The sequence below is a fragment of the Hyperoodon ampullatus genome (genome assembly GCF_949752795.1).
Source record: "Hyperoodon ampullatus genome assembly, chromosome: 14".
Classification (NCBI taxonomy): domain Eukaryota; kingdom Metazoa; phylum Chordata; class Mammalia; order Artiodactyla; family Ziphiidae; genus Hyperoodon; species Hyperoodon ampullatus.
In genome coordinates, this window is record NC_136927.1 from 51,325,764 (window position 1) to 51,336,264 (window position 10,501).

General features: G+C 47.7%; 1 protein-coding gene across 1 annotated transcript; it reads right to left on the reverse strand.

Moving 5' to 3' along the window:
- Positions 1–7,753: 7,753 nt before the first annotated feature.
- CCL24 (C-C motif chemokine ligand 24) lies at positions 7,754–9,428 on the reverse strand (the record flags this gene model as incomplete). The annotated part of the gene is made up of 3 exons (XM_079718894.1): positions 7,754–7,922; positions 8,998–9,115; positions 9,356–9,428. The coding sequence occupies 3 exons, from the start codon at positions 9,426–9,428 to the stop codon at positions 7,754–7,756; spliced, it is 360 nt and encodes a 119-aa protein (XP_079575020.1).
- Between the last annotated feature and the right edge of the window lie 1,073 nt (positions 9,429–10,501).

Consider the following 10,501-nt stretch of genomic DNA (forward strand, 5'->3'; position numbering starts at 1 on the left):
GGGATCCTCCCGGACCGGGGCACGAACGCGTGTCCCTTGCATCGGCAGGCGGACTCCCAACCACCGCGCCACTAGGGAAGCCCAAAAACACTAATTTGAAAAGATACATGCACACCAATGTTCATGGCAGTACTATTTACAATAGCCAAGATATGGAAGCAACCTAAGTGTCCATCAACAGAAGAATGGAAAAAGAAGATGTGAGATATATATATATATATATATATATATATATACACACACACACACACACACACACAATGGAATGGAATATTAAGCCATAAAAAGAATGAAATTTTGTCATTTACAACAACATGGAAGGACTTGGGGGTATTATATTAAGTGAAATAAGTCAGATAGAGAAAGACAATTACTGTATGATATCACATATGTGGAATCTAAAAAATAAACTAGTGAATATAACAAAAGAGAAACAGACTCACAGATTTAGAGAACAAACTAGTGGTTACCAGTGGGGAGAGGGACTGGGAAAGGTGCAATATAGGGGTAGGGAATTAAGAGTACAAACTACTATGTGTAACAAAAATAAGCTGCAAAGATATATTGTACAACACAGGGAATATGGCTGATATTTTACAAGAACTATAAATGGAGTATAACCTTTAAAACTTGTGAATTTCTATATTGTACACCTGTAACATATAATATTGTACACCAACTATACTTCAATAAAAAATTAAAAATAAATTAAAAATAAAACAAATTAGTGAATATAACAAAAAAGAAACAGATTCACAGATATAGAGAACAAACTAGTGATTACTAGTGGGGCGAGGGAAGGAGGGAGAGGAAATATAGGGGGAGGGGATTAAGGGGTACAAAGTACTATGTGTAAAATAAATAAGCTACAAAAGCATACTGTACAAAACAGAGAATGTAGCCAACATTTTAAAATAACTATAAATGGAATATAACCTTTAAAAAGTGAATCACTATGTTGTACACTTGAAACTTATATAATATTGTACATAAACTATACCTCAATTAAAAAAAAAAGACTTTATTATGACCCCAACATTATTTTGCCGCTCCAGCTGCCACCTGGAAGGAGAGGTGGCTGAGACCAGACTCTGCTCAACAACTGCCCCTGCCCCCAAGCAGGGGTCCTGAGTCACTTAACCCAGCTCAGCACTTTTCAACTGGTCCTCCTGTGCCAGATGAAGCCCAAGGTCCCTCTCTTCTCCCCGGTCCCTTGTCTGCCAGAGTGGGAGATAAAGTCTGTCAACCTGGCTGGCCGTGACAATCGCCTGGACTACTTTTTTTTTTTAATTGCAATATAATTGATGTATAACGTATTCATTTTAGGTGTATGACACAATAATTTGATATATGTATACACTCTGAAATGCTTGCCACAACAAGTTAACATCCATCACCACACAGAGTTACACATTTTTTTTTCTTGTGAGCAGAACTTTTAAGATCTACTGTCTTAGCAACTTTCAAATATACAATACAGTATTGTTAACTACAGTCACCATGCTGTACGTTATATCTCCAGGGCTTATTCATCTTATAACTGGAAATTTGTACCTTTGACCTCCTTCACCCATTTTGCCCAACCCCGAGCCCCCACCTCTGGCAACCACCAATCTGTTCTCTGTATATATGAGTCTGGGATTTTTTGTTTTATTGTGTTTTAGATTCCACATATAAATGAGATCAGATGGCATTTGTCTTTCTCTGTCTATCTTATTTCGCTCAGCACAATGCCCTCAAGGTCCATCCATATTGTCGCAAATGGCAAGGTTTCATTCTTTTTTATGGCTAACATTCCACTGTGTGTATGTGTGTGTGTGTATTTTTTTCTTTATCCATTCATCCTCCAGTGGACACTTAGGCTGCTTCCATGTCTTGGCTGTTTTAAATAACGCTGCAATGAACATCGGGGTGCAGATATCTTTTAAAGTAAGTGTTTTCATTTCCTTCCGATAAATACCCAGAAGTGGAATTGCTGGATCGTATGGCAGTTCTGTTTCTACGTTTTTGAAAAAGCTCCATACAGTTTTTGATAGTGGCTGCGCCAACTGGGGCAACTTCTTCAAGAATGCAGATTTCTGGGCCACATCCCAGCAGAGTCATCACGTATGGGGCAGGGCCCAGGAATCTGCATTTTAAGTCAGATTCTGATTCTAAAGCCCCGCTAGGGTTGAGAACTGCTGTTCTGTGGGTCTTCTTTGTTCCTCCTCCCACCCCTTGGACTCAAGGTCTCACCTGTGCTTGCTTCCTCTTCCACCCTTGGATTATGATATACCATATAGTATATGAAAGTATGATATACTTTTTGATATACCAGCCGTGGGCTATAGCAGAGCTTAATGAACTCAGTTTCAGTGAGTCATAGGACAGGTTTTGTCCAGGGTGGAGCACTCTCCCAAACACAGACCAACTTTGGCTTAACGTGGCCACAAACTAAGCCCGGTCCCTCCCTGACCACAGCAGCTTCTGGCACCCCTCCATCTCCAGAATATCTCAAGGTAGCTTGAGAAAGACTGTGGGTGACTCAGTGCATTGTCATTGTGCTGGTGGTCGGCCCAGAACCAGGGCAGGAGATGTGACCTCCCCACACACAGACTGGCCATCCACGGCCAAGGCTCGCATCCCAAAGCAAGATCGGGCCAAGGCAGGCCAGGATTTCTGGTGGACAGTTCAGGTGCCCCATGATCAGCACTCCAATCAGTGCCTCCTTTCTCCAGAGGCATTTAATGGCCACCAGAGAAATGAGATAGGAGGAAGCAGGGAGCACAGAGCCACTGGAGTGGCCATAGAAGTATTAGCTGGGTGTCCTGGCCACAGCAAGACCAGCTTCAGCTTCTCTGCCTTTTGCCTAAACTTGAGCCTGCCCACAGCCTTTACTATGTGCCAGGCATTCAGCTAAATGCTTCCCATGCATTAATTGCCTGTTTAATACTCACAGACCACCCATGAAATAGGTACTTCCATTATGCTCATTTTACAGATGTGGAAACTAAGGCCCGAGAGCTCAATTAGATTCCTCCAGCACCACACAACCAGAAACCGAGGAGGCTGGGATCAAATCCAGGTCCATCTGACTTCCTAGACCAAGTCATTTCTCCTTTATTTATTTATTTATTTGTCATCTAAACTAGTTGACTTGGTTTGTATTCTCCCAAATACAAACCCTGGGACAAGGGTTTGGGAGTATGTAGTTTATTCAGGAGAGGCAGAGACACCGGCGAGAAGGGCAGGCAGCCAGAAGCGTGTGTTGTCAAGCCAGTGACTGATTGGGAAACAGGGCAACGATTGGCAGACAGCGGAGAACACACTCCCTAGAGCTATTCCGACCAGGGAGTTAGGGACCTGGGATGGTGGTTAGACACCCACTTTAATTAGCTGCTGGTTGAGGGCTGCCCGGGGGCTGTTCATTCCCTGGCACTCCTGGCCTGACCCAGCAGAGCAGCCTTTGGGGCGAAGCACCCAGGCCCAGAGACGCAGATCCTCCTGGCTGTTGGAAGAAGTCAGGAGCATGATGAAAGATACAGTCCGAGGGAAAGGCACACGGGCAATGCATCGACAGCTTCTGTACACTAGTTTTTATTACAAAAGGAATAAATGCACATAGCAAGAAGTTTAAACACCCCAGAAAAGTACTGATAAAGATGTATCTTCTCTCTCCCTGACTCCCAGTCTGACTTGCCTAAGGCAACCACCTGTCACCTACAAATTGGCACTTGCCCTCTACCTCTACAAGGATCAAATTATGAGCTGCTGCAGCTGATGACCATTGACACCCCCTGAAAGGAGTTCAGGGTGGAGATCAGGAATGAGGCCCTCTGTGCTCTGGGAAAAACTGGCAGAACATGTCTTTAGATAGTTAGATATTTTCAGGAGAAGACTTTATGAGCCCAACTCTTGCATCTCCTTGTACCTAGAAAAGCACTAAAATCCTTCATGGTGACATCTGCTCCTCAAGACTAGCAGAGCCTTCTGCAAAAAATATGTGCTTGGGCTTCCCTGGTGGCGCAGTGGTTGAGAGTCCGCTTGCCGACGCAGGGGACACAGGTTCGTGCCCCGGTCCGGGAAGATCCCACATGCCGCGAAGTGGCTGGGCCCGTGAGCCATGGCCGCTGAGCCTGCGCGTCCAGAGCCTGTGCTCCACAACGGGAGAGGCCACAACAGTGAGAGGCCCGCGTACCGCAAAAAAAAAAAAAAAAAAAAAAAAAAGTGCTTGATTGCATGTACTCCCCCTTCACCAAAATCACATATATACTCGTCTTCCCCCCTACCTCTTTGGAGCAGTTTCTCAGAGCTATCTGAAATGCTGTCTCCTGGACTATAGTCCTCATTTTGCCCCTCATTAAGTTTGTAAAACGTAACTCACAACTCTCACATTGTGCATTTTTTTCAGTCAACACAACTTTGATAGTTTGCATCCATCAAGTTGCTAAGCATATGTGTATTTTTTTTTTTTGCATGAATAGGATCATACAGTGCATGTCCTTGTGCACCTTGGTTTTTTTCACTTAAAAACATATCTTTGCTGAGTCCCCTATGAATTGGCAATTAGGTTGTTGCTAGTTTTCTATAACCACAAGTAGTGCTGCCTGCATCCTTGTACATGAACCTCTGTGCAAATGTGTAGGACACATTTCTGGAGGTGGAACTGCTGGGTCAATGGCATATGTGTGTATGTATGTATATATGTATGTATGTATTTATTTTGGCTGCGTTGGGTCTTCGTTGCTGTGCGCGGGCTTTTCTCTAGTTGTAGCGAGAGGGGGGCTACTCTTGCGGTGCGCAGGCTTCTCACTGCAGTGGCTTCTCTTGTTGCAGAGGGCAGGCTCTAGGCACGCAGGCTTCACTAGTTGTGGTGTGTGGGCTCAGTAGTTGTGGCTCGCAGGCTCTAGAGCGCAGGCTCAGTAGTTGTGGCGCACGGGCTTAGTTGCTCCGCGGCACGTGGGATCTTCCTGGACCAGGGCTCAAACCCGTGTCCCCTGCGTTGGCAGGCAGATTCTTAACCACTGCACCACCAGGGAAGTCCCAGTATGTGTGTCTAGCATTTTAACATATGCTACCAGACGGTCCTCCAAAGAGGCTGGCTCAGGAGACACACCTGCCAGCAGAAGGACAGGGTTCCAGCTTTGCACACTCTTGGAGGCTCTCCAATCCTTCCATGGCCCTGGCTGCAACTGTACCAGATTTTACAGCTTCCCTGATGAAATAAATGAGAACCATCAGATGGGAACCAGCAAAGGTAGTTTATTTAGTGCTTGCCTAGCAAGGGAATCACACGCATCACCTGTGTTTGGCAGAGACTCACAGGCCTCCAGGGAGTGGGAGAGCTTCAGAGAGGACCAGAGGGAAAGCACAGGTATATCTTGAATGGAGGCTGTTGGCCCGGGAAGCTGGAGGCGGGATAATTAGAAGCAGACATCTATCTTCTGTGATTGATTCGGGAGTATATTTGGCCTTCTCTGGTTGGTTCTGAGTTGGAGAAAGGGGACAATTAGGAAGCTGGCAGTCACTCGCCAATCTCATGATTCTGGGTTTTTGCTGCAGAGGCCGTGCGTCAGAGTTCTGCTGTCACCTACAGGCTGACCAATGTCTATTTGTAGTTCCGTCTCTCACCTGAAGACACCAGCTCTCTTCCATCCTTAGAAAAACATTCTGTGGGAATTCCCTGGTGGTCTAGGGGTGAGGACTCTGTGCTTCCACTGCTTGGGAACTGGTCGGGGGTGAGGGTGGGGAACTAAGATCCCTCATAGCTGCGCGGCACAGCCAAAAAAAAAAAAGGAAGCAAAGACTTTTTAAAAAGAAGAAGAAGAAACACTATTCTTTAGAGAGTGAAAGCTCAATCACCGTTCAGAGGCCAGCTCTGGGCCGAGGATTTCTGCAGGCTCTCTTCCCCCATCAGAATGTCCTTTCTTGCTGTTTAACGCTACCCTTGATTCTGCTTTGTATCGAGTTAAAAGAAACTTCGTCTGCTGCCAGGACTTTCCTGTGCTCTGCAGACTCTCTGCACCTGAAGGCTTGTTTTGAACCGTGGAAGGTTGCCCTGCTCCCACCTGCAGGAAGACAGACCCTCCCCGCAGCTGACAATGACTAATGGAGGGGGTGTGATTCTGAGGGGTGGGTCTCACACCACTGCCCTGTGGCTGGAGCTCTAATTCCCCTCTGCTTGATAACACACTCTTACTGGCAGCTTTCCTTCCCTTGTATTACCTCCTCATTTTCCTGGTGTTGTTTCCTGTACCTCCCAAATATAATATCAGAACCCAAATCTTTGTTTTCAGGGACTGCTTCTGGGGAAAACTCAAACAAAATGGAAAGGTTTCCTTATCCGCATTTTACAGATGAGGGAAACTGAGGCTCAGAGAGGTTAAGTAACATATTTCAAAGTCATGCAGCTTATCAATCAGGATTGGTATTAAACCCACACTGCTCTTGATTTGTGAGTGTGGATGTGTTATTTTTCTCCCTAATCCTTTGAAGCCAGAGGCCAACCGCCATTTATAATTTAATAGTCTTTTGATGCCTAAACAGCTCCTTGTGCAATAATATGTTCTGTCAAAATTTTTTACAAATTTAATTGAATCCAGCTATGCATGTATGTTTTTCAGGGATCATAACAGGACTCCCAAGGGCAGACCAAGACCACTCCTGGGATACCCTGTGCTCAGGCTGTCTTCATTCCCCCCCAGCCTCAGATGGGCAACTCAGGGTGATTTCTGGGGCAGGTGCTCCACTGTTGACACCCCAACTCTGCCACCCAAGGGAGATGAGAACAGGCAAGACACGACCACCTTCGAAGGAGAAATCACATTTTACTTAGATTGTTATTTGAGAACAGCAAGTGTGTCCATCTACACTCGACATACAAATCACATAGTATAGAAAAAAAAAGAAAAAGCTGGGATCCTCTCCCCCCTCAGCTCCTACCCCATCTTCCCCTCACCAAAATGTGGGCAAAGACCAGCCTTAAAGGCAGAGAGGGTCTTTGTCCCCAAAGTAGCATGGAACACGCTGTGCCATGAAGCAAAACATCTCCTTAAACCCATATCTTCACAAAGGAATTCAACTCCCCAGGCTGGCCCCTCATCCAGGTCCTCCAGGTCCATTTCATTATACAAAAACCAATGAGTTCCTGAAAAACTTTATTAGTCGTATCCCACGAGAGGTGTGCAAGGAGGGCCAGGATCTGGCAGTGAACGCAGCAAAGAGCCCTATGCTTTTGTTGGGTTTTTATTCACCTGGGAGGCTGCAAGTGGGACAGGCCAGGAGCATCCCCACTGTAATGGAGAGCTATGGGTGTTGAGAGGTCACCCATCCCCAGACAGATAGACAGACAGCCCGTAGGCCCCACTGTAAGACCAGAGGGCCCATAGAAGACAGCTGCAGGCTAAGGTACAAGCAGAGTCTGTCTGTAGGGTAGGACTCATGCACTTGGGCTCTGATGGAACCCAGAAGTCAGAGAAGTGCCAGCTCCAGCTCAGGGTGAGGACAAAGGACTGCCATGGCCCTCCTTCTGGGACCTTCTCCCCCAGGTCAGGAAAGGCAAGAGGCCCGGGATGCTTGGAGCCCTCATTCAGCCCCCAGGAGCAGGCCTCCCCTGCCTTGGGTTTTTAAAATAGATTAGACACATCCCCTGAGAATGATGCTAAGAAACAAGACCGTTAGCCCTTTGCCTATCACCGCTGGCTCACCAGGCCCCAAGCAGCCTTTTAGGAGGCGAGACCCAGGCCCAAGCTCAGGGCTAGGGGCCGGGCAGGGGTTAAATGAAGGTACTGTTGGCAGGGTGCCTCTGGACAGCGACTTTGGCACCCATCACTCTGGTCCTAGTGGAGGCTTTCTTCTGCTTGGCATCCAAGTTCTTCATGTACCTCTGGACCCACAGCAACTTGGGGTTGCCACAGAACCTCTGGCCCTTCCTGGTGGTGAAGCTGTGGGAAGAGTGACAGGGCACATGTGAGGTCTGGCAGGGGGTTTGGATCCCTTCACTTTCTGAGGAGGTCATGTGGAAGCCCAGAGGACACGCTGCTGTCCCAGCCTCCTGGCAGGTTCCTGACACAACGTCTCCTCTCTGTGCGTCTGCATCTTTTTGTTTCAATAACCTCACGTTCACATTCAGTAACCTCCTTGTCATATGGGGGAGGCCCAGCCCTGCCTTTAGATAACACTGGGTCTGAAGAGAGAGACACAATGTCTGCTCACAGGGACAAGAGAAGATGCATTGAAAACCCCAAAGAAAAAAGACCTCCAGTTCGCACAGTGTGCAAGGAAACGTGGCCAATAAGGATGCCAGAGCTGGGAGTGGGCAGTGGGATGCCATTTTCCAAGCCAGCTCCGAGCGGTGGATGCCAGGCTGTGGAGCTGGGTCTGGAGACAGTGGGGAAAATTACGGTTAATAATTAATTTTTTTTCTCAAAGATGAAGACAAAATTAAGATTCAAAGTTTTAATTAATTTCCATACTGATAAAAATAATTCCATGAATTCTGTAAACCATTGCATAAATGCTATAGTGTAAAAAAATTTAAACAAGTATTAACAACTTTAAACAATTCACTACAAGTAAATGATTATGCATTATAAATACTACCTTCTGGGTTAAGAAGAGATCACATTTCTAGGGCATGCCACTGTTTACACAGTGAGCTCACATTTGCTGTCTTGTAACTGAAGTTATCTGGAGTCCTAAGTGACCTTGAATAGGTCACCTTTCTGAGCCTTAATTGCCTCCTGTAAAATGAGGATAATCAATCCTAGCTCATAGAATGGCTGAGAGGGTTAGATAAGGGAATGTTATATGGCCCGAATGGTGCCTCTTATATATTTGGTGCTCAATACATGATTATTGACTCTGAATCCTCTTCCTAATCTTACGGATGAGGAAGCTGAGGCTCAGAGAGGTGAGGTGACCTCCCCAGGATCACAGAGCAGGGCTCTCAGTGATCCTGAAGGCTCATGTCTCCCTGCCCACCTCCTGCCAGGTGGCCGAGGAGCAGTAGTTTCTTACATCACTCCTGCCTTGGGGCAGACACTCCTGTTGGACAGCTGGTAGTTTATTACTCGTCTCTCAGGAATTTTCTTGGAAATGAAGGCTATGCAGCAGGAAGGGGGGATGATCATGGAGCCTAAAAGACAGGAGAGAGAAGAGCCAAGTTCTTTGCCAGCCTGCTCTAGACTCTGGGCTTCAACATGGAGCCTGTCCCCTGCACTAAACACCTCCAGTCCAGCCACTGGGCTGCCCCCTTCTCAGCAGTCCCCTCCAGACCCAGGCTGCTCAGTCCTCCATCCTCTGCTGTGCCATTCCAGCCATGCCCTTGGGACGGCTGTCCTGCATGAGAGACCCAGGGTGGGGTCAGAGATCTTACCTGCAGGGACAATGCAGTAGGTGCACAGCGCCATGAGCAGGAGGCTGGTTGCCATGGTCATGGGGGCTGCCATGTCCTGGAGAGCAGAGGAGGCAGCTCAGAGCTCAAAGCTGGGGGCAGGAGGGGCGGGGCTGGGACAAGGGGTGTGGTTCCCTGCGAGCACTCCAGATACCCTCTGGCCTTTACCAGGGCAGCTAGGAGGAAACATGTGCTTATATAGCCTCCCCGGGGAGCCTTCCCCTCCCCTCCTTCAAAGTCCTAGAAGCCTCTGAGATCTGCAAAAAGGAAGTCGTTGCTAGCTGAGTCAGGGGTTATCTTGTACTCTAAGAAAGGGCTGGGGGGGAGGGCATTGCCCTGCTAGGGCGAAGTGCAAATGCATTGGATGCATGATGGGGATCCTGGCTGCACTGCTTATTTCCTGTGGGACCCTGGGTAAGTCATTCACTTCACTGAGCCTCAGTTTCTTCATCTGAAAATGAGTAAAGTTATCCTCTCTCCTTCCACTCATTCATTCATTCATTCACCAACTCTTGTTAAGCATGTGCCATGTGCCAGGCTTCTACTGTGGAGGCAGATGTGAGACCAAGTGTGCAGAATCAACTATTACAGGTGCTGGCAGAGTGGGCATAGAGGAAAGCAGATGCCGTCATTGTTCATTACTATCTCCTCGGACCCCTCTCCCATGTTCATGCGGCACCGGCTCTTGGTGACCTTGCATTCCCAACCCCCAAGCTGCCGGAGCCACCTAGCCTGCAGGCTCTAGGAAAGTGGGAAGTGCCTGGAAACTTACATCCTCAGGGAAGCCCTTGACCAATGCCTGCTGGAGGGGTACAGACTCCAGGTCCAACGTGACATGTACTGTTTCTCGAGTTCCTGGAGGGGTGGAGCCAGTTTCCCTCTGTGAGGCAAGACTTGGCTGTCCCCTCCCCTTCGGGGTCTGCTTCCCCCTCCCCTACTGGCTTCCCCTGGAAGCTCTGCCTGATAAACGACTGGCCCACGAATCCTCGTCTCAGGATCTCCTTTGGGGACCCCAATCTGAGACAATGGGTATGTGTGAGGGAGTGAGGCACATAGGGAGGACTGGCCAGTTCTTCTTGGGGGAGAGTGGTGCATGCACTTGTGGAGTGTGAGGTTGGCTGTGCTGAG